Here is a 23,109-nt window from a genome sequence, read left to right on the forward strand (position 1 = left end):
ACTTTTTTTTAATTTTTAAATCATTCTAGGAAATACTAAAATTGTTTTTTTTAATCAACAGCTTCTTAAGGACCAAACATTAGTTCCTCCCCTAACCAGTACAGTCATACAGTAACAAAGCACAAAACACAAAAAACCCTTAGTGCATGAGAGACCCAAACTGAGAATAAAATAAGGCCTTTTCCCTTGCTTTTGGTGACATCCATACCTATTGATTCCACTAATGTTTGTCTGTATGTGTAATGTTTATCTTGCGAACCACTAAACCTATGGACATCATACTTGGCATGTTTATTGTAAATTGCCCGAGTAAGTGCATTGCAGAGATGGAGCCATTTTGGGAATTTTTTATAAACAGGCATCCAGCGCTCTGTAGCAGTCAGTGGTAGCGGAGTAGTGTGTCTTTTTTCTGTGTGTGTGTGTGTGTGTGTGTGTTGAACATGTCTTCTGTTGAACATGTCTTCCGTCCTCGGTTAAATAGTAGTCTGTAACTGGGTCAAATTGTTGCCAGAGTATTTAAATATTTAGATTTTCTTTATTTCACCACATCAGACAGAGACACAGATGGATAGACTCATGACATTTTGGCAACAACTTTCTCACTATCACTTCATCCTGGCACAGCTTTGGATTTGTTGTTGCAATGGTTTTTATGGAGCTAAATTACAGAGCTTTTATTTATAAAGGTTGTGGGTCTGAAGATTGTTTTGTTAATTGAACAGCCCTCTAAAATAGTCGATATGTAATGTCATTAATGTACTGTAATGCATGAAAAAATATCAGCAGTTCATTCAAACTTGAATATAAACAACACACGTGAATAGTTATAAAGCAAATGCAGGTTAAAATTATGAAATTATTATAAATCTTGTTAGCAGATAAACCAGGTAGGATGAACACAAAGTTTTCTAACTTCACTCTGCACCAAATTTTTATCAAAAAACTCTGCACATAACATCCAGCACACAAACAATAAAAAGTGACTATTGTAGAACTGTTCGAGAAGTACTCATGAATGAGAAATAATACTTCTGAAGTAACTATCAAGCATTAACACAGCCCATTTCAAACAGGCAGGTTCAGAACGGACACTACACTAGTATTAATTCAATATAATGAACATGACTCACCCTTTGGGGGTATATTGGATCATAACTTTCTATGTTTACTAGCTGCTTGTCAGGTTCAGGGAGAGGACAGTTTTATTCTGAAAGACATCAGACGGAAGTGTATGTTGCTGACGGGGGAAGTCTGGCTCTTTACCGCGGTCTCGGCGGCTGACGCTCCTCCTTGGTCCTGAAGACCACGGGTTACAAAAGACGTTCCGTTATCAACAAAGATCCGCATCATCCCACAGTGAAAGGTATTTATTGAATGTGTGGAGCGTGGAAATTGTACAAGTATTAAATGAATGTGACGAAGCAGTAGACACCCTCTCCTCTGCACAGCTAACGCTAGCTAGGCAATGAAAACACCCAAAATGGCTGATGTGTGATGGTGAACGCAGGCAGGCCCCTTGTTTCCCGGTTTACGTTTTGTCCGAACAAAATGTCCTCTATGACGAAGTTGGCTTTGTGGCTTGTGTTGTAGCAGACATGAAGGTTCAGACCCAGTGCGGACCCGGTCCAAATCACTACTGCATGCTCCATGCTGGGCCCGTCCTGCAGCCATCAGCACAGTGCATGTAGTTCATGGAGCTGACTGAAAGTGTAACTCCCTGATGACTGTGAACCTGCAGGAGCGATGCAGAGTGACAGGCAGGGTTTCCTCACTACAGCCTCCGTGTCTGCTGTAATGTCTCTGTGTATCAGTGCTGACAGCATCTCCATTTCTGAGATGACAGCCCACCTCATTCTCCACGTTCCTCACAGACACTGATATGTTGACCACTGCATGCACATGTGCGTCCGTAATTTAATGCAAAAAGGAGTTACACCCAGTACCATGTGATTATGGCGGATCTAAGGACAAAACACACAGAAGAACGTCAAGGCAATCTCTCCTGAATGCAGACAGTTAACAAATCAGATTCAGAATCATTGATCCAGGAGGAAATTGTGTTTGTTACAATAGCTCCATGCAAGAGTATGGTGAAGTGTGTACGAAAATGAAAGCACAATTGATTGTTAAAAGAAACATGAAACAGATCCAGAAATTATGAAAACCAAAATATTTTTCTTGCACCATCAACAGTTGCTGTCAAGAAATTTGCGTAAATTGCATAATTTGCAACTATTGTTAGATTTGAAATATTTGAACTTCTGCAGAAAAATTTGCGTAGCAAAAGCCGTCAGTGCTGAGAATGAAACTCACTGGACTTGGGTTCTGGCACCAACACAAGCTAGAGGGTGATCATACAGTACCTGCCACTGGTCAGCCTCCATATTGCGTTCTGCACTAGCAGCTGAGGCTCATGCTGGTAGTTTTCTTCAGTGAGATGGTCATGTGTCAGGAGTGTGACAAATAAGCGGGAGTTGCGTTAAGACAGAGAAGACCCATTCAGCAGGCCTTTGTGAGTGTCTCAGTCATCCATTTCTGCCCGTTTATACTAAAGCATGGCCCAGCAGTTTTCAAACTAAATACGGGCCACCAGCGTTTTTCGAACTTCTCTGTTTTAGTTGCTCTAAAACTCTAATGTGGATGTAGCCTTTGAGATTCTCTTAGATTCTGACCCTCCCCTTAGATTTTTGAAAGTTTATCACAGTCCTTCTGGTGCTGTCATATTGATGGAAGTTCACAGAGAGTGTCTGTGAGCTTACATATTAAGGTCTCTCCACAGATGGTTCTTAGGGTTCCATTGTGGGCTGTGGCAGGGGCCCTGAGAAAAAGGGGGAGAAGCCGAGCTAATCAATGTGCTCGAGCGGCTTTACCGTGAATAAAGTATCGTTGAAAAAAATATGTTTTCAATATTGTTGTGGTGGTCACAGATAAGTGGATGTATATGGAAGACTGACAAATATAAAATGTGTAGTGTAGCGGTCAGAACATGTCACTTCAGCTCTCTCTGCAGAGGACTGGTAACCTCTAGCAACAGTCAACACTGAAGGAATCCTAATCAGTAAAGGGTGACTGACTTGCTGCTCGTGGTGAAAAAAGAAACTCCCATGATTCTATGTTGCCAAACCTTGTCCCTTGTTATTGGTTGATTGAGATAATATTGGGCATTTAAACCTTCATTGTACAGCTAGTGACTGGAGGTCTATCTGCTGTGCTCTGAATCTTCCTGTGTGACTGTACAGAGCATCAATATGCACGTGTCTCAGAGAGTGCACTTGGATGCTATAGCTCTATTTAGTCATTGTAGAATGCTTTCTAAGTACAGTTAGAGGTTTTTTTAACCAAACTTGTTTGTCGTACATATGTTTCTATGCCAGACAGGTAGCTTTCTTTTCTTTTCCTTTACTTTCTTTTAAATTTTTTTGTGAAATGTAATTTCCTGCATCCGTAGTAATCTACATATTAGTCACCCTGACACACTGAGATTTTGTAATTTTTTCTTTCACAGTTTGTTCAAGAGTGCAATATTTTTCAGACACAAATGATCTCCGGGTCCTGCTTTAGTTATGGCTTGCCCTTTCTTAACCACACAAGACTCACAGATTATTGTCGTACAGTCTTGCTGGTGTCTAGCAATCTTACTGGACAAAATCAATATTTTATGCAATTTATTCACATTATTCACAGACAATGAAAATGACCAGGGAGTGAAGCAGAAGGCTAGGATACTCTCCACAAAAGAGTGATAGAAGAGGACCAGCATATGTCTGTTCTAGTGTTGTCAGAAAACCAAAATCTTTGTTTTGAAAGCAATTTCAGGAGCACATCGGCAACAGAAAGGCAGGGAGCAGCCACTGTTCAGTGGTACTCTTCTTGCCGACTTTCTTCTGCGTTCCACATGCAGCTCTTAGCCGAATATTCAAAGAAAATAGTCTTTCAGCACAGTTTCAATGTTATCTGTTATCTGTCGAATATGTTTTGTTGTGAATTATTTGCAGGAGTGGAAGATGCACTGCTTCATACTGTATAGAACTGGTATTTATTTAAGTACACAGGACACTGCAGCCAGTGTGAACAACTGAGAACTGCAACACGCAGCTGTTCCAAGGCGCGGCAGCCGGTCGGCCTGGTCTTCATTCATAAAGTACAGATACCAATAAAATTAGGTATTGTAAGATTTTTTAACGGTTGAGTAGCCTGATACCTTTCTAGTATCTGTATACAGTGCAACACTACCCTCCACTCAGCCCAATTTGGGTTTAAGTGCAGGATATTGAAAATAAGAGAGGGTGGATACTGATGCCAAATGATGGTTAGTGCTTTTTTGCTGGTGACGGTTGCAGGAAAGCATATTCAGGGGTTTTGCTGGCCGAAAATTAGGCAGGGGCTTTAATTATAACTTAGTTCTAGGGGTCAAGTAGTCTACTTACAGTTTGAATTTTGGGTCTTTTCATACATGTTTGGACCATGAATTTATTTTATTTAAATTTTTTAAATGGCAGGAGTAACAGTTTTTACGAGATCTGGCAGTAATCTACTGCTCCTCTCTGTGTGTGTGAATCATTTGTGCTGTGCACTGCCAACCGAATCGAGCCAAACCAAGTGTGCCCCGCCATCTCCTCCGGCTCTCCATAAAAACTAAGTTCACACCTCTGTTGTTTTTACCCAATACTGATGATACTGTTTGTGTGTGGGAGTGTGTGTCAGTGAGAGAGAAGTGAGCTGTGGAGTCTGTGTGTTTGTGGCACTGTTACCTATCCCTCAAGTTCTGGGACTATCCTACAGAAGCTACGCAATTATTTTTAGTAAACAAACACTTATAGTGATAAATTTGGCCTGGGACAAACGTGATCACTATAAGCGGTTTCCACTGCTCTAGGTTTTTGTCGGGAGGTGGAGGCGGCATGAAATCTGATGGGGTCTGTTTTATTTTTATTGTTGGAACAGCTCTGGAAAACCTTTAATTGTACTCCCGCTTGATCAGTTTACTTTTTTGTTGAAAACAAATAAGGGAGCATTTTCAAAGAAAGACCTAATAGTTTGTTTTATAAAATGAATTGTCATGTGGCTTTTGACTTTAGCCTACTTAGTCGAAAAACTTGATATATTATAGATATAGTTATATCGATATATATTCCCCTTTATCCTCCAACCTAGAAAGATACGATTTTTGGTCCATATCTCCCGTCTCTAAGGTGAGTAAGTGTAGTTTTTGGAAGCACAACTAAATAATTTTATTTTCTATCATGCCTAGATGCCTTTCTATCATGCCTCGATGTTAAGGCAGCCTCATAATATTAATCTATTTTTTCTGCTTGGGTTTTTAATACTTTTCATTGATTCAGTGTTTTTGCAATGTTACTTGTGCTTTGTGCAATGTTGATTCTCCACCCTGAAAGTAAAGCTTTATGGGCACACATATCGGCAGGAAAGAGATCTGGAAGCTGACCCCATTTCTTTATGCTTCGACACATTTTAAGGGAAGACGCCACACAAGAAACGAGGAATGAGCCAGCTCGTTGCTCAAAAGATATTGGGAAAAAGGACTTCACCTGAAAGAAATTTTTTAAATGAGAAACTAAAGCTTGCTCATCTGTAATAGTATATTTCTGCTTTCCACCTCACAGTCTCGCTGTGCACACAGACAGTTATTTGCACCTTGCTGCTACCCGGCGATTGGAACCCAGAGCAGCACTCTCCATTGCCAACAGCATCAGACGGAACAATTTCATACTTGGACCTGTAGCTGGTGCTGCTGCAGTAACAGCTCTCCATTTGGCTCAGATTGAAACTCAGGCCCAGTTTGCTCTCCAACAGCTTGCCTCTCTTGCAACCATAACTGTTGGCATCCAGTGTCACAACAACAGGCTTGCAGCAGCATTACCTCGTCAACTGGCCCTCCTGAGTCTGCTCAATAGACAAGAGGTGTCAGCTATTGGGTTTAACTTGGACACTAAAAGCAAAACCTACAAAACCACACAACTGTGTCTTCCTGCTGCCATGTACCACCACCACTCCCAGCAACAGGGGCCCCAGCCCTTCTCAAATGGACCCCGACCTCATCATCAGCCACATCCAAATCAACATCAGAGTCATACTCCCTCTGATATGCTGACACAGGTGATGGGTTTCCAATTTCCTCGTCCTACCCAGCTCCCTGAAGAGCTAGAGTCTGCCCTGGCTATCCGGGGTGCCAGGGACATGGACCACCGCCTCATTGACCGCATGAACACACCAAACCAACACCAGAACCAAGCCTCGGTTTCTGGGATCAGTCAACATGGAACCTATGGCTCAACAACACTCACCTCTGATAGTCAGCCAGGTCACCAGCAAGACATAGACTGGTCAAGTTACCAACCTCCAACCAAACTGTTTGCCGCTACTCCATGTAGTTCTAACCGGCAGTCACATCGACAGGGACCTCAACAGCAGCCGGAGATAAACCAGGCTGGAACAAGCATACCAGGCTGGACTGCTGCTGTAAGTGACTCACCGTCACCCCAAAGCCGACATCCTCATGGTGGCAGAAGTGGTGGTGCGGGGGACGGTCAGAGTATGTACACACCAGAGAGTGCAGGAAGCATCTTGGCCAGTTTCGGACTTTCAAATGAGGACTTAGAAGTGCTGAGTCACTATCCTGATGATCAGCTAACCCCAGACACTTTACCATTCATACTACGTGACATCCAAATCAACAAGTCAGGCAAGCAGAAAACTGTGGCTTCTAACTCCCCATCCTCGTTTTCACGCAGTATCCATGATATGCAACTGCCACCTGCTCACTCTTCAGAAGTAGCTCGTTCACGCTCACCAGAAGTACCTAGCCTGCTTACTGTCACACAGACAGCAGGTAAAGTCATTGACTATGGTCATTCCAGTAGGGCAAAGGAGGAGACAAATGCCAGAGAAACTTTCAAAAGGGAGCCACTCTCCAATGAAAGGACAGTTAAAATGTACCCATCATCCACATCAGATCCCAAAGCAGATAAACCTGAAAGGCGTCAGGTTCATTTGGAAAACCCTGAAACAAGCAAGCATGGAGACCGGGACTATCGCAGAGCAAGTAGTGACCATCACAAGAGAAATCGGTCACCTGGGAGAGAACTCCCTCCCCCCTCCAAATCTCGTAATCTAGATCGAGACTACAGGCATGATCGACCCAAACCAAGGCCTTCATCTGAAACAAGGAGTGAGGATTCTTCAAGACGATCTCTCTCCTCTTCATCTGGCTCAAAACCACTCAGCAGCAAGAAGTTACCTACCCCCACCATGATAAGTGATTTCTTGGCCGTGTGTCCAAAGGTGTATCCCCACACCTGCTCTCTGTGCCACACACAGTCAGATCAGGAAAAGGTGAGTGTCCACATGCCCGCTAGTAATATCCCAAGAGTTTGGAGCGAAATACCTTCAAATGTTAAATATTATTCGGTAATCTTTCTTCACCAGTTCTCAAAATCAGTGACATTCATGCTCATCTTACTGAATTACTTGCATTGCAATATGGTAGTAAAGTTTCTCTATATGAACTTTCATTAAAAAAATGAAAACATTTGGGGGAAAAAGCTTTGTGGCATGTGCAAAAATCTGGACACCCTTATACTTGGTATCTACTTAGTTGATTTTTTTATGCTAATATTTGGTGGCTTTTGGCTGCCACACAATAACAAAGCAGAATATTTTCGCGCTCATGCTTAACAAATGGCCCAAAATGGGTTACTTCAATACTAACTCAGTAGTGTGACCAAAGTTTTGCACACAACTTATAAGTGAATTTCATAAATTATAGAAAAAATAAAAGTTAACATTTGAAGAATAGCTATACACTGAAAAAAAACATCACAAGGCTTATTTGCCCATTGCATTAATTAAATTAAGAATACCCGAATTTATCCAGCATCCACATAATATTACCTAACCGATCTATCTAAATTCCCATAAAAGGAAAAGTTCAATCATTTATATCTGGAAAACAAAAAGTTTCACCCACATTCTCAATTTTTAAACATCTGGGTCCTCCACTCATTTCATCAAATGAAACTGCGGTTGTCTTTCTCACTGATATTCTTTTCTGTGCTATGACCATTCCAAGTACATAGGTTACTCACTAAATGCATCAGATTGGTAGTCAGAAGCATATTTTTGGGCATTTGTAGAGTTTGACATGAGTTAATAATTGATAGAGATGATGTCTACAATACACAGTAATCCATAATGATCACCTTTGTTTTGACAGTTCAATGAAAAACTGACCAGAGGAATTGTCAGGGAATAATTTTCTTAGTTTAGCTTTAATAACTGTTAAACAAACTCCTTGTAGAAAATACATCGAGTTTTTTGTGCTCTCATGCATTGCTCTAATGATTGACTACACATACAGGAAACTCAGGTTTAGAGTGGTTTGTATGAAAACTCTAAGAGTTGGACTGTCTTAATTTCTCCACCATGCCAAGTGTGCAATATTTTGAAGATCAGACAAATGGAATTTCTTTAGTCTTTCATTCTTACTTTTTCTCATTAAATTAATTTCAGTTTTTATATCAATGAATAAATATTTTCTCCATCAAAATTCAATTACATGTCATGACCTATGAGAATGTGAGAAGGTTTAAGTTAAGATTACTATTTAAGGCTCTATAAGGCTACTAACCCTAAACCTCTAGGTTTAGGAAAGTTGTTTCTATTATTTTGAAGTAAAGGCTGAAATTCACATGTTATTGACATCTGCTTAGTTGATGAGTGGATATGGGTGCTATAAACGAAATGTCATCGTTCAGCCTTTGAGCATAGCAAGTTAAACAAACAGCATTTATTAGTTTTTTGGTTTCTGCCAGTGATGTATCATGTTTTAAGGCTGAATCCTTCTGAAGATAGGGGAAGGTAGGGTAGACACAGTGCACCTTCAAGAACATGCCAAAGCATTGTCTTGTATTTCTACTATTGGCTGTGTATTTGGGGTCAAAGAATTGGATCCCAACATTGAGTCTAGGGTTTTCACACCATGTACAATATTATATCAGACAACAAATATTGACTTGAGCTTGTGTCTCAGAATATTACTGTAAATACATAAGTTAACTTGTTTCTTACATTTTGGTCATCTTGTATCCTGATACATGTGGATTCTGAATCTAGCTTTGCTAACTATCATTTAAGTTTTCCTGACCTTGACATCTTCCTCCCATTTGTCGTTTTTCTTCAGGACTGGGTTGACCATATTAACACCGTCAACCACACTGCTGCCTGTAGAGACCTGCGTAACAAGTGAGTCCCTTTTTAAATATGCTGCTGAAGCTTTGCAACTACACTTTATTTTAAACCATTTCCAATTTCATGAACTTAAGTTTGTCTTTCACACAGTGAACAACACTGCAAGAGTTAGTCACATCTCTATACAATCACATTAGCTCCTTTAAATTTATCAAGGATCACTCATGAACAGTGTGTTGCACATTTTGTCTCTCCAATGTGTAAAATTTCACATTCTCACTTATAAAAACCTGCTACCTTTTTGGTTACAGCTTTAAATCAGTGGGTTCTGAATCAATAAACCTTTGGTCAAAATTATACAAATTGTCTGAAATCAGATGGGCAAAGCAGACCTGTTACATGTTGGTGAAAAAAGGGGCATCAGATAAGAATTCTCCATTTTTTCAAAAAATCTAAAATCTAAAGTTTATTGAAGCAGATTTTGATAATGATAAAAACCATTGGCTCATGCCTTAAATATGCTTTTTTTCGTTGTTAAGATCTTATTCTCTGGGTTTTAAAAGCTCCTGACCAATATGTTGGCAAACTATTGCCTCTGTACTCATCCAGAAGACACAGACAAACATGAGTGATGTGTTTGTTTCTGTCTGCACAGCAGCCATTTACTGACTCTCTGACACAACTTGAAATCAACTTTTTTTTTGGCGAACACTAGCCTTTGTGACTTTATATTGGAATGTATTGATGATTATGTTAAAATGTCATAAATGTTGTGCTAGCCAAACATAACTGATGTGTAGGCTGTAAAAAAAGGATTAAGATGGATAGAGCTGTGAGGAGTTATTTCTGAGTGGCCTTGGTACTAAAAACAACAATTTCCTACTAAATACTATCAGACTTACTGTTCTCAAGATTTTTAAAAGCACCGCTTTGAAACATTCAGTTGTAATTTGTAATTATTTATTTTTTGTATTATCAAATTTAGAAGATGTTTGACATGCTAATTAATGCTTATGTGTCTCTGAAGGTACCCTGACTGGAAACCAAATCTACCAAGGTCAGTTGGATTCTTGATCTTTTAAATGGTTTGTTAGTGATGTCCATAAGCTAGTGGGAAATTACACGTTTTATTTGGCTGGTCTTGAATAAGAATACATAAAAGGAAAAAAAAACACTGATTTGCTCAACTGTCGGTGTTTAAGCTGTTTTTGTTGCAATTTCCCTCTGTAATTGCACGTTTTCTGTCTGGCAATGAACATTGTCTGTTATCTAGTCAGAGTGGACGATATGGCAGCCAATCGCCATCCCATTCCACGGCTCGATCCCACTCTAGTTCTCCGAGCCCAGGCCCTCTCAACAAACACAGAGTGGGCACTCATCCCAACCGGCCACATGGGAAACTTTACACCCCTCTCCATCACCCCCGCTACAACCATTATTCAGGTAAACTGTATGCCAGAGAAAAAGACTTAACGTGGACAAAGTGGCAAATTAACTTTCTCAAATATGCACAGTCAAAAGTAATGTGTATTCTGAGCTGATTTGTCAGTAGCTCGTATCATTTTTAAACAGTGGTGTTGTTGCTTAATGTTCTTTGTGACCAGTTAATAACAGAGTGGTACATACATGTAAACTGTTTCTACTGCTTAAAAGTACCTCAGTATTTAACCTTCAGTGGATGAAGACAGGTTGTACAAATGTTGTCCAAACTTTCCTGCCTCGACAAACCATTATACATTAATGCAGAAAAACAAGATTTATGCATATGGTTCCTTAAGGTGTCTTATTAACAGATCATCGCCATTAAATGGCTCCATGAACAGAAGTATATCTGCATCAAAACTCACCCTTTCTCCCTTGCTATCCTTTCTAAGAACACGGCAATCGGTTGGACATTCCCTATGGCTCACATCGAATCTCCAGAGTGAATCGCCCTGAGAAGAGGCAATCATCAGGTTAGTCAGTGTAAATGTTTTTTTTATTTATTATTTATTTATTTTTATTTTCTTCTTCCTCTCAAAATTGTGCATTTTTTAGACCGTTCGATTTAATCCGTGGTTGTCACATCAACACCGCTACTCACTTACAGTGAATCCTGCAGAGGATCTGCTGGTGTGTTCTTACATCAGCTTCTTAGGACATAGTGCTGATTTTTTATCTTATTTACATTTTATTTTAATTTCTTCAAACAAAGCGTTTAACAGAACTTTGAGTATTTTTTTTTCAAACCTGCCTGGGCACAGTATATAAAGGTTTTTAGCAATTTGTCTTTGAGAGCCAACATGGGGGGTATAGAGCTGCAGGACATGCAACATACTTCTTCAGGCAGAATATAAAATGAACTTGAGTCATGTGTTTATATAGTAAATCATCCCCTGTACATTTTTGCTTATGTATACAACATACCCTGGTGTCACACAACTGCATATGCTTACATAAGCAGGGTCAGTGAGAAGTTTTTATATTGTTGTACATTGAGAGGCTTTAAATGACCAATCCTTAGCTGGCTTAAACTTTTTGAATTTAGGGATCTAATTGTTTCTCTAATTTTAATTTTCTTGTTGATTGACTTAATATAATTGCATCATTGATTCATATTTCTTGACATTTTCTTTTTGCTATGCTGTCCCCCTCCCTTTGATTAATGGCGTGTGTACAGGGGTTTCCTCTAGAAGTGGTGTGAAGCATCCACACAATGAATCAACCAAGTACGTCACCAGTCCACATCCATCCTCCTCTAAGATGGGTCACATCTCCAAACATGGACCATCACAATCCAAAATTGTCAAGAGTGGGACCAAGACTGGAACTAAGATGCCTAAGACTGCAAGTGCAAAGGTCGCTGACACAGTGAGTGTTTTTTTCCCTCTAGTTGTATAAAAACTCCATGTATAAGAGCCCCATGTATTGTTGCTAGTGAAGGTTACAGATGTTGATTTCAGGCATGATGATAAATTCATTCTACAGGGACATTGGTATTGAATTATTCCTGTTTCACTTAAAATGTTCCTTTGGCTCGCTCATTTTTTTCTCACAAAGAACCACATTTCTTTTTCAGAGTTTGTACTTGATCAATGTAGTTAAATCTTGTAATTGTTTGTCTTTGGTTTACTCAAATTTCCCCCCCAAAAAACTAATCAGAACCTTTTTTTTTGGTTTCTAGTCCGTCAAACCTCCACAGCCCAAAAAGAAGAAGAAAATGGTTACCCCAGCCTCTCAATACTCGTCTGTTGCAGAGCGTCTGGTTTATCTGACAGGCATCCCAAAGGACGCCTCAGAGCAGGAAGTTACTGACTTGCTTGGGTCCTTTGGCAAGATCAACAATGTGATCCTTATGCCATGCTCTGATGAAGACAGTGATTCGAATGAAGGACAAAAGGTGTTTACTTAATTACACAAAATGTTAATTGATACACTTTGCAGATGATAGTGGAAAAAGTTTATATTTTTCTCGTTTAAAGTTAATTTGAAACTGATTCTCTGATAATATGTAGCAATAGTGAATATTACACTAAGAGCTAAGAAGTAAAAAAAGTTAAGCTAAAAGTATTATTCTTGTATAGTAGTCATGTATCAAACTTCACAGGCTGAAATGTATATGTTTTTTTATTGGTCCCACAATTTTTTCAAAACACTCTACATTTTCACCATAAATGTGGCCTAATTGGATTAGCATTTGGTGTTTTCATCTGTCATTCCTGAGTCATAACTAATTGCTGTGTATATGTTGGTCTGTAAATGTTCCTTGGATCTATGTTGCAGAATGTCATTATCACCACTTTGTCTTCCTCTGTTGCAGGCATCTGTTTGCATGGTGAAGGCAGAAGATGCCCAGGCACTGGCTAACTCCAAAGATCTCTCCATCAGAGACCAGCAAATCACTGCTTCAACAGCCAAGGTACCATTTGCAAAACATGCATGTGACATAGTTTGATCAACCTGGGCATACATATAAAACATAAATCTTCCATAAAAGGTTGAAATAACATTTATTTCAGTTGAGTGTCAAATGCAATTAAAAGCAGATTTTTCAGGTCCTCTGTTAAACTTGTAGATCATGTGTATTTTGATTTATTTACACTGTGACTAAACATTTATTTCAGAAACCCGAAGAAGGGCACTCTTCTGATAGCAGCAGCAGGTTTGTCCCAGCTATCACCTTTTTCTTTTGAACCTTTTTGATATGCTGCACACTCACCCAGCTATCTTCAAACCTGCTTTATGTCTGACTTCACAGCAAATCTGGCACAGGACAGGAAAAGGGCACTGCTGGGGAAGATACAGGTAGGACAACAAAATGCTGTAACTGGTATATTCAAATCTGTCAGTGTCAAGACAGGCTCAGTATATCAACTTATAACGACTACACCTTAACTATACTTGTTTATCGTATTAAATATGCCATTTCTGTAGCTGAGGTACATTACGTTAACTCCACTACGTTAACGCCCTAAAATGTCTTTAAAGTAAAAGTATTAGTGTAAACTATGAGTGGGCAATATGGAAACAATCGTATTACAATAGTTTTTTACACATCTGTCGATATATCACAATATAAATCAAATCAGCGCCACTGCACTTAGGAGCATTACTCTGCACAGGTCAACAAGTGACGTTGCTCCTCTGGTGTTTTCTAAACACCCACACGTAGAACTGATATTCATAAAAACCTACTGAATTCATATTTATGTTCGTAGATTAACAGGCTTCTTCTGCAACAAAGAAGTTAAAACATAGTGTAGCGTCATAATCTGCAGGAAGAACTACTTGTTTGCAGGATTGTGTGTGTTGTCTGTCAAAAGTTGGATTGAATGAGTTCTATCAACGTTGTATTGACTTTTACTTATATTTGTATCTAGGGAAAGGTTATGTTGCACTAATAATCTTCGTTTTATCATCCAGCCCCGTAGTAAACACGGCAAGGGGGAAGTTTGTGATGTCTTTTTACTAAACATACTGTCTGTTTTCTCCGACCTCTTCTGCCTATCTTATTTCCACACTGCAGGAAATGAGGCTGACAAGAAGACTTCAGATGAGGTACATGATCCACACATACATAAACACACCTTGTAACAGATAAATGAAAACTTTGTGGAAAGGACTGTTAAGGCTGTTCAACTCTATAAAAACTCTACAAATGAAAGGTAACAGTGTATTAACTATTGAAGATAAAAAATGTTTGAATGTCTGATTTTATCTTTTTTCATGAGAAATATTAATAGAACAGGAAATGTATCCAAAGGTCTCCTAACCTTTGCATACGAATGCATTGTGGTCTACTATACCAAATTAGGAGTTAAATGTCTACATTGGCTTAAATTACTTGTTAAACAATATCAGTATTCAGGCATCTTCCTCACATGTCTCCAACAGAAAGGTGTGGTGTTGATCTCAGGACTCGCTGAGAACAGCTGCTCAGAGAGTGACATCATCAAGCTGATTCAGCCCTTTGGGACTCCCTCTGACATTATCCTGGCAACACAGATCCGAAAGGTAGATGTACGGTTTCTTCAGAAGGGACAAAAATAAAGAGTACTTAATTTTGTAATTGAATAACAAATAAAAACATGCCATGGAGCTATTTTCAGGTAATTTCCAAATACATTTGTTTACAATGACATGCACAACATTAACAACCTACTTGTTGTATGTTAGGCCCTTGTGTTAGTGCCAAACATGGAGCTTGCTCAGGAGATAGTGAAAGTCCACAGCTTCATGCCTGCAAAGATCGGAGACTCCGAACTGAAGATCATCCTTGTCAAACAGCGTGTTGGACTCAGCACACCGGTACCACTCTCTTCATTAACCCAAATCTTTGTTGCCGTATTCATCATCTTTTCTCATCTGTTCCTCTTTTCTCATTTATCTGAAAATTATTTTCAGTTCTGTGTTGTACCTCACTGTGGCATTTCACTCACTAGTTCAATAGAAAATTTGTATTTTGTTTCCCTTTTCATTGAACATTGATCTCTGAGCTATAACGTCTTTTCACAGGTGGCTCTCTACAATCTAATGATGGAGTCTGTGGACCCTTTAGTGAGTATTACTGCACTCACACTGTGGATTTCTGTGCAGTTCATCTTTTGTTTTATTTAAGTGTCAGTTCAAGTGAATAAACTATTAAAAAAAAACGCACCAAAGATGACCAAAATTCAGTGTTTTATCTATAATAAATTATTGATTCAAAATTGTATATTTGGTGTAAATTTACAATTGGTGCTTTACTGTAATTAAGCTGAAATGTACTGTGAAACAAAAATTGAATTATTCAGTATTACATTTATTTCCTTGGGGTGGCTGTGGCTCAGGGGGTAGAGAGGTCGCATGCTGAAATGTCCTGGGTTCAGTTCAACATACTAAACCCCAAATTCTCATAGAGGAACTTAGGGGTGCCACTAACGACTATTTTTCTATAGATTAATCTGTCGACTATTTTACCGATTAGTCAATTAATCTAAACGATTCATTTTCCTCACAAACTTCACTGTAAAGGACTTTGAGTGGTCAGACAGAATTGAAGTAAATGGCAACCGCTTTTTCAAACGTAGTTTCCTCCAAGTGTCCGTATGCCCCGACATACGGACACTTGTTCTTAGCATAAGTGGCCGCTGTTATCCTCCTCTAGAGGCACGTTAACACGTACACGCCACACCTATGTTTACATGTTACCGGAACTTGCAATACATACAACAGAGAGAAAGCTTGTTGATTGCTGAAACTCAAGCAGTTCTAGGAGTGCTACAGTTTTGTGGATACTTCACACACCCCTCCATCGGCATAGTGTTTTATAGATAATGAGTGAATTTTCCATTTTATGTAAACTATCTCTTTTAAGTAGAGCTCAAAATTGACTTTGTTGATAATCTATCCTTTCTTTTAAACATGAAAATTTACTTTCATCCTATTCTTTACGAAAACAGACTTCAGACAAACAAACAAAAAAGACAAGATTATTCATTCCACCCATCCACACACAAGCAATGACGAGAGAACAGTGATAAGATAGTTGTATTCTTATATATATATATTTCTTCTTGTTATACAATTTGTTATTTTTAGGCAAGATAAATAAGTTTCTCTTCTACTCTGCTCTTCACATTTAGATAAGTAAGGACAGTCCTTTCCTCTGACCTCTGTGGCAAAATCTACTGTTTGTCGAATGTTTCATATACTTGATTGAAAAGCACATTAAATGAAACGAAACAGTATTTTACATGAATGACACAATGTTGCAGAAAGTCAACGAGCTTTGATGGCATTATTTACTGAGGGTAATAAATATGTCTAAACATACCATGTGGGAGTAAACCACTGGCTAATAAGAGAATGATGTCTTTCTTATCCTGCAGGAAAGTCCAGTTCCAGTTTGCTGGAACAGCCTCTTGGTGATCAGTAATGTTCCCAACACACCCTCTTGCTCCTCTGAGGTCCAGAAACTTGTGCGACGCTTTGGCACCGTCATCAAGACTCTAGTGCTCAACAATATGGTGAGAAGTTTCAGTGTGTGCAGTTACAAACATGCTTTTCCCTTTTGCGTTAAATCATGTCCTCAGACACAGCTGTTGTCTCCTCTCCAAATCTCTCACACGAATTGTAATTAGAAGAAATCTCACCTGGTGTTGATGCTCTGCCTCTTTCTGCGTAGGTCATTTGTGAAATGGCAACAGCAGCGATGGCCTTGTCTGTTTACAAACGCTTCCACATGTTTCCGTGCATCATAGAGAACAATCCACTGTTCTTCTCACGTAAGCCAGACCCAAAGGCCAGCACACAGACAAAAGTCATCACTGCTTACTTGGATTCAGCGGAGGTAGGATACTTTTTAATCATTGAAGAAATGTGTTCATTATCTAATTAGGGCCATTTTTCTCTTTTTAAAAAAAACAAAACTGGTTTGCTGGTTATGCAGCATCAACTCAACACCCTGATGCATGCCTTTAATATAACACTGCTCAATACCTTCTTGTGTCCTGTCTTAGGATTCATCTGCAAATGGCAAGAGCAGCCAATCTGCAGTGGCGGCCGATGAAGAGCAGATGTCTAAATGTCTGTTGGAAGTGACGGTAAAAGATGCTGCCGAAATGGATACGAAAATGAGTACAGATGAAAAAGTTGTCAAAGAAGAGGCTTTGGAAAAAAGTGACAGCAAAGACAAAATTGAAGAAGAAGAGCTAGCCAGTGCTGTTTGTGACTCCTTGGCTGCACCAGACTCGAAACCAGAAGCAGCCTCCAATTCTGACCCAATAGAAACATCAGCTGGGAAAACTGTCTCGGAGGCAAAAGAGGAGAAGAAAGTAGTTCATGCATCTGAAGCAGGAAATGACAAGACTCCAGTTGGTGAAGAGACAAAGCTGATGAGTGCTGATGACAAAGTGGCCTCTGGGGAGACAGTCATGCAGTCAGAACTTCCAAAGGTAAATTATTTGCCAAACATGTCATTCAGTTGTTGTTTGAGCCAGATTTTTCTCCTGTTTAGAATGAGCCTTGACTCTCCTGTTTCACCAGGTTACTCAAGAAATGGTTAACACACTGCTTGTTGAGTGCCGAACAAGAGCCATGAGACATCCCGACAATGTTGCAGCTTCCACCTCTGGAGTGGACGGGGAAACGCCAATGGAGACCGGGCAGGGTGAAAAAGCTGGAGAAGACACCAAAGACCAGGCCAAGATCAACACAAATGAGGAGACACAGATGCAGGAGAAGGAGAAGACCGAGAGGGAAGCAAGAAAGGAGAAAGAGAGGAAAGAGAAGGAGAGGAGAGCATTGGAGAAGGAGCACAGAGCTAAGAGGGAGAGGGATGAAAGAGGTAGGAAAGAGAGGGAGAAAAGGGAGGAGGGAAGAAGGGAATTGGAGAGGAGAGATAGAAAAAGAGCATATGGTGAAGGTTTGTCAGGGTCAAGGTCATCTTGCAGGTCAGAGGGATATAAACATGGCTCCCGCAGGAATGTACCAAACTACACCTCAGAGGCAGAGAAAACGGTGAGAAGATGCTGCTTGGTTAAAAACTGTTGAAACTTGAGTTATTGCCCTGTCCCAATTCCTCCTCCTTGGCCCTACCCCTAGATATGAAATACCCTTTGCAATTAGTGGGGACAACACTACCCCTTCATGGCCACCCGCAAAACGAAGTGGTAGGGCTAAGTGGTGAACAGTGACAGGGCATAAATCTCTTCATTGTTTTCCTCAAATTTAACTTTTTGTCCCGTCATGTCAGGTGGATGAAGAGGAGGAGTTCCCGTTCAACTTGAGTGACTTTGTGACGGTAGATGAAGTCGGAGATGTCACCGACCTTCCTCACTCTCCTTCTCCAGTTCCCATGGAAACCACAGAGGTCCAACAGGACACTCCAGAGGTACATTTTTGTTGGATTATGTCTCATTAAACCTTTTCTCTACATGGTGTTCCTGAGTTAAATCACTATTTCAAGTGTAATCATCTCAGTATTTTGTGGTATTTGTCCTTATCCATTTGTAGGACACACCCATGGAAGTCGTCACAGAAACAACTATGACGGATGCCACCTTGATCGCGGTGGAGTCTAATGAGCAAGTATCAGAGTGTGAACCTGTGAGTGAGCTAACAGCGGAGACTACAGACAGTTCTGTTTCAACACCTGCTGAGGTCCTTACCACAGAAACATCCACCAGCTTACCAGCTTCACAAGTGGACTCTTCACCCAGTCAATCACCTTCGCCAACATGTCAGCCAGAAGCAGCCGACACTGGTACCTCACACTCATCAACATCCGGTAATCATTTTATGAAACATAATCGTTGAGATATCTTTTCCTCAGGTTTCAGTTTGTGTAATTCAATCCTGTTATCTGTCATTATTTTTTTCAGAAACAACACTTATTGCCACTCGGGACTCTGCCCCAGAGGTTGAACATCTTTCAATGCCTTCCCCTCCAGACAACCCACCTGAAGCTGCCCCCGTGGATCCCTCCTCAAACAACCTTGCAGCAGAGGCAGAGAGTGAAGAAGATAAGAAAGAGGACAGAGGGGTTAATCCCAGCCAGGCTAAGGAGGATTCCCTGGACAAATCAGAAGAACAGGAGAAGATGCACAATCAGGAAGACAAAGACACAGGAACTCCTGCTCCAGAGACAGGTACAGTTTTCATTTGATTTATTTATTCACAAGTGCAGTGCTCATTCCACACATGACGGACAGACAGAGAGATGTTTCTAATATTATCAAAAACATAAAAGGCTCTGAACAATCCCTTGTCATTAGTGAGTCCTCCTCATACTGTTCTACGTTATACTGTCACTTTTTATCGTTAGTGTGTTTTTCATAAACAGTCCATGGTACAGAGTGAAGTTAGAAAACGTTTTGTGCATCGTACCTAGTTTATCTGCTATGAAGATTTTATGGCCAATGTTTTTCATAAAATGAAGCAATTTGTTTTATTACTGTTTATGAGTGCAGTTCATATATAAGTTTGAATGTTTTACTGAACTGCTGTTATTTTATACATTGCATATTTCAGAGGTCATTATTTTAATTAATTAATCTTCATGCATTCCAGCAACAACACCAACATTGTGGTTTCACTTTGAAGATACATTGCTAAGGAGAGAGTGGTTCTGGGGTGGTTTTGCTGCCCAGTTGCCGCCCACTGCTGTTGGTCATGTCTGGACATAGAAGAGGACATGTTTAACTCAAGGCCGGCGCATGCTTCTGCCACTGCGTCTGCGGATTTTCACACAGTTGTGACGCAGGACTCGTTGTCATTCATGGTTTTCCAAGCGTTGAGCTTGATGCAAAGCAATTCACCGCCAGACCACTAGGCGGAGTAATGTTTATTGTCGAAGTCGTCTCTTCTTCGATACCACGGTAAAAGAAAACCAACAACATGGCGTGTTTCCTCATTGAGATCTTTATTACAAGATGAACAACTCTTGTGGCAGTTAAGCGGAATCCGTTCAATGGTTACACTTGTAAATAAGCGCTGCTGTACTCCTAAAACCCGCTGAGAGAGCAGCTAGCCGCTGAGAGCTAGCTCATTTTGACAGCTCTCGACCTCTCAGTCCGGTTGTTGTCACGCCCTCACTCCCAGAACCTCTCACCCAGACCTGGGTCTGTCCGCGTTCCCTTCCCCGTGAACTGACGGTCCGTGTGCGGACATGAAGCCGAGCAGCAGAGGCTAGCTCCGGGCTGCTTCCTTCAGCTGCTAACATCCTCGCTATGCTGCGTTCAGGGCAACCTCGTTCAGGGCATCCTCCTGCCACATAGCGAACATGCAATAGTTTTATCGAATAATATCCACCTTGTCGTGCACGCCGAGTTGCATGGCGTTCCTCTGTTCCTCTTTCAAAATGAATGCGCTGTCGATGTCTTCTAAAACAGACTCAATGGCAGCATCTACACATCTCAGCTTTCCAGCGGCAGGCATGTTTGTTGAAAACGAATTCAACCCAAGCGCTCTTTGGTGACGTGGTTGATTGCGTTGATTGTTGTTCATTCAAATGTATAAATGAACCTATGAACTGACACTTATATATATTTATTATTCATTCAGTCCATCCTGACCCTCTCACTTCGCTCTATCGCTCTTTCTCTCTTCTCTCTCTCAGCTGACATGGCTGACCCGCTACAGTTTAAACGTTGATTTGATTGAAATTACCTCCACAAAACCAACACCGATCACCACATAATGATCAAGCTTTTTCAGAAATTAATAGAATCTTTCTTCATAGCTTTTTTAATTTATTCTTTTATTCAACCCCCCAACTCTGCTCTTATCTCTCTCTCTCTTCATGTGGATGTGTAAAATGAGCAGAAAAGTACAACAGTGACGAAGCTCCTGCAGATGTTTTGACTTATTATTCATGGTGCTATATGCAGTGTTTGGATTGACCCCATCTATTTGGGAATCAGGATGCATTGCCATAAGGTCTGCTGGTTTTTAGTAATGAATCAGAATATATAATAAATAATGGACCAGTTGAAGAAAACCGGGTCCCATAAATCTGATCCAGATTTTAAAGAGGTCTTTGTCTCCACAGCAAAGCAAGAAAGTTCTGACCTCACACAAGACCAAACACACAATCCGAAGGAAAGTGTGAAGAAGTCCGAGACAACATCTCCCATGAGCACCAACTGCTCCCTTCCTCCTTTTGACCCCAGCAATCCAGTTGGTATGATACTTTTTTCCCACAATGTCTGCTGTGTTTTCCCTCTGATGTTCATCAGTTGTTTTTACATGAACATTTATCCTATGTTACCATCTAATATAAGTAAGCAGCCAATAGAGTTCACTGTTATGTTGTTTGGGTGGGTGTGTCCTCAGGTATGGAGTTCTTGGTTCCAAAGACAGGATTCTTCTGTAAGGTTTGCAATCGATTCTTCAGCGGAACAAAAGAGGCTGAAATCAGCCACTGTAAAACTGCCAAACACTACGAGAACCTATTGGTAAGCAACACAGTTATGTGTGTAGGTCATTGCACTCTCTTTAATACTTGATGTAATGGATGTGAGAAACATTTGTATGTTCAATTCAAATTTCCTTTTTCTTTCTCTTCTAGAAATATTTGCAGAACATGAAGACTGCCAAACCTGACCGTGGCGCTGATACCACTGACTGAATTTTGCCATTCCGCTTCTTTTGTATTGTCTCTTTATTTCTCACTCAAAGGTCCAGAATCTCATATTGGTGTAGACTAGTCTTATTTCCTGTCTCTATTTTAAAACATATGTATTGCTTTTCTTATGCAATTAAAAGAAATGGTTAGAACTGTACAGTGGAAGATGGTTGCCAGTTTGAACAGTAAAATGTCTTGACTTAATCACGTGTTGTCACTCATTTACATTCAGTCTGAAATTGTCTGTTGTTAGAATGGGGGACAAAATAACTTTACCTATATGCATTAGAATTGGTACAATCACTAACAGGACATGTTATACACAAACATGTCCAACTAAAGTGGAGGAATCTGTTAATCACTACATTGATTTTCTCCATAACTGCTCACCTGATCGACTTCAAACTTGGTGGGTGTGTCACTAAAAAATGTCCATTTGAGTTTAGATTAACAAAGATAATGAAGTCAGTGAGGACCCCGTCAGAGTTCGCACTGCAGCTTGATGGACTCTTCATTAGTTAGTTTCCAATTAAAGTGGTTTGTCTGGAATACAGGATTTATCACAACAGTATGCAGTACATCTGCTTTACCACAAGGTGGCAGTATATGCTGCTCTGAGCTGGGACCATTCCATTCCATTCCATGTCATCTAGCAGACGCTTTTATCCAAAGCTTACTTACATTTAGTAAAAAATCAATATCTATGAGGGGCCTTTTAGGGGTTCAGTATCTTGACCAAGGACACTGGCATGAAGATGGGGAAGACTGAGGATTGAACCACCAACCTACTGGGGGACGACCACTCTACCCCTCAGCCACAGCTGCCCCCAGTTATTAACATTTTCTGACAATCTTGGAGACAGTACTTCTAAATGTCATATTCCCATTCTTAGGTCAGTGCTTAACTTCCAGGTTAGGGCAAGTTTACAGGAAATTAATATGATATCCCCAAACCTTGTCTCATTATCATTACAGTGAATATCATCTAGTGTCCAGTGATCATATATAAAGATGTTTTTGTTGATAGAGTTTTAAATGAATGATAATGTTCTTCTGTCTGAAGCTGAAGGAATATCCACATTTATTCAAATATATTATGTGGATCATAAAAATAAATGGTGTAAATTGTACTAGTTTTGAGCTGTAAACAAAACTTTCAAAATGAAATGGTAAATTGAGTTTAATGGAAATGTGGACTACTTTACCTGAATTTGTATTTGGTTTAATAGCTGATATTAGATTACCACTAGGGACTAGTGTAACTAATAAATTATTAATTGCAAACTATTTATTCATTAATTAAAAATATTTTCATA

General features: G+C 40.0%; 1 protein-coding gene across 1 annotated transcript; it reads left to right on the forward strand.

The window, feature by feature from the left end:
- Positions 1–1,277: 1,277 nt before the first annotated feature.
- On the forward strand, positions 1,278–21,997 carry LOC133023251 (zinc finger protein 638-like). Its single transcript, XM_061090234.1, has 25 exons — positions 1,278–1,363; positions 5,625–7,353; positions 9,200–9,261; positions 10,235–10,264; positions 10,481–10,650; positions 11,082–11,162; positions 11,867–12,057; positions 12,371–12,586; positions 13,007–13,105; positions 13,311–13,348; positions 13,445–13,491; positions 14,213–14,244; positions 14,581–14,700; positions 14,863–14,994; positions 15,202–15,243; positions 16,557–16,694; positions 16,853–17,017; positions 17,187–17,621; positions 17,713–18,186; positions 18,422–18,559; positions 18,682–18,955; positions 19,050–19,316; positions 21,218–21,349; positions 21,502–21,623; positions 21,737–21,997. The coding sequence occupies exons 2-25, from the start codon at positions 5,998–6,000 to the stop codon at positions 21,794–21,796; spliced, it is 4,821 nt and encodes a 1,606-aa protein (XP_060946217.1). The 5' UTR covers positions 1,278–1,363; positions 5,625–5,997; the 3' UTR covers positions 21,797–21,997.
- Positions 21,998–23,109: the final 1,112 nt, after the last annotated feature.

The sequence above is a fragment of the Limanda limanda genome, chromosome 2, assembly GCF_963576545.1.
Source record: "Limanda limanda chromosome 2, fLimLim1.1, whole genome shotgun sequence".
NCBI lineage: Eukaryota > Metazoa > Chordata > Actinopteri > Pleuronectiformes > Pleuronectidae > Limanda > Limanda limanda.

Coding starts and splice junctions, on each gene's coding strand:
- LOC133023251 (XM_061090234.1), top strand. CDS start 5,998: ATGTACCACCACCACTCCCAGCAACAGGGGCCCCAGCCCTTCTCAAAT. Junction 10,651..11,081: donor CCGCTACAACCATTATTCAG/GTAAACTGTATG, acceptor ATCCTTTCTAAG/AACACGGCAATCGGTTGGAC. Junction 14,245..14,580: donor ACAAGAAGACTTCAGATGAG/GTACATGATCCA, acceptor TGTCTCCAACAG/AAAGGTGTGGTGTTGATCTC.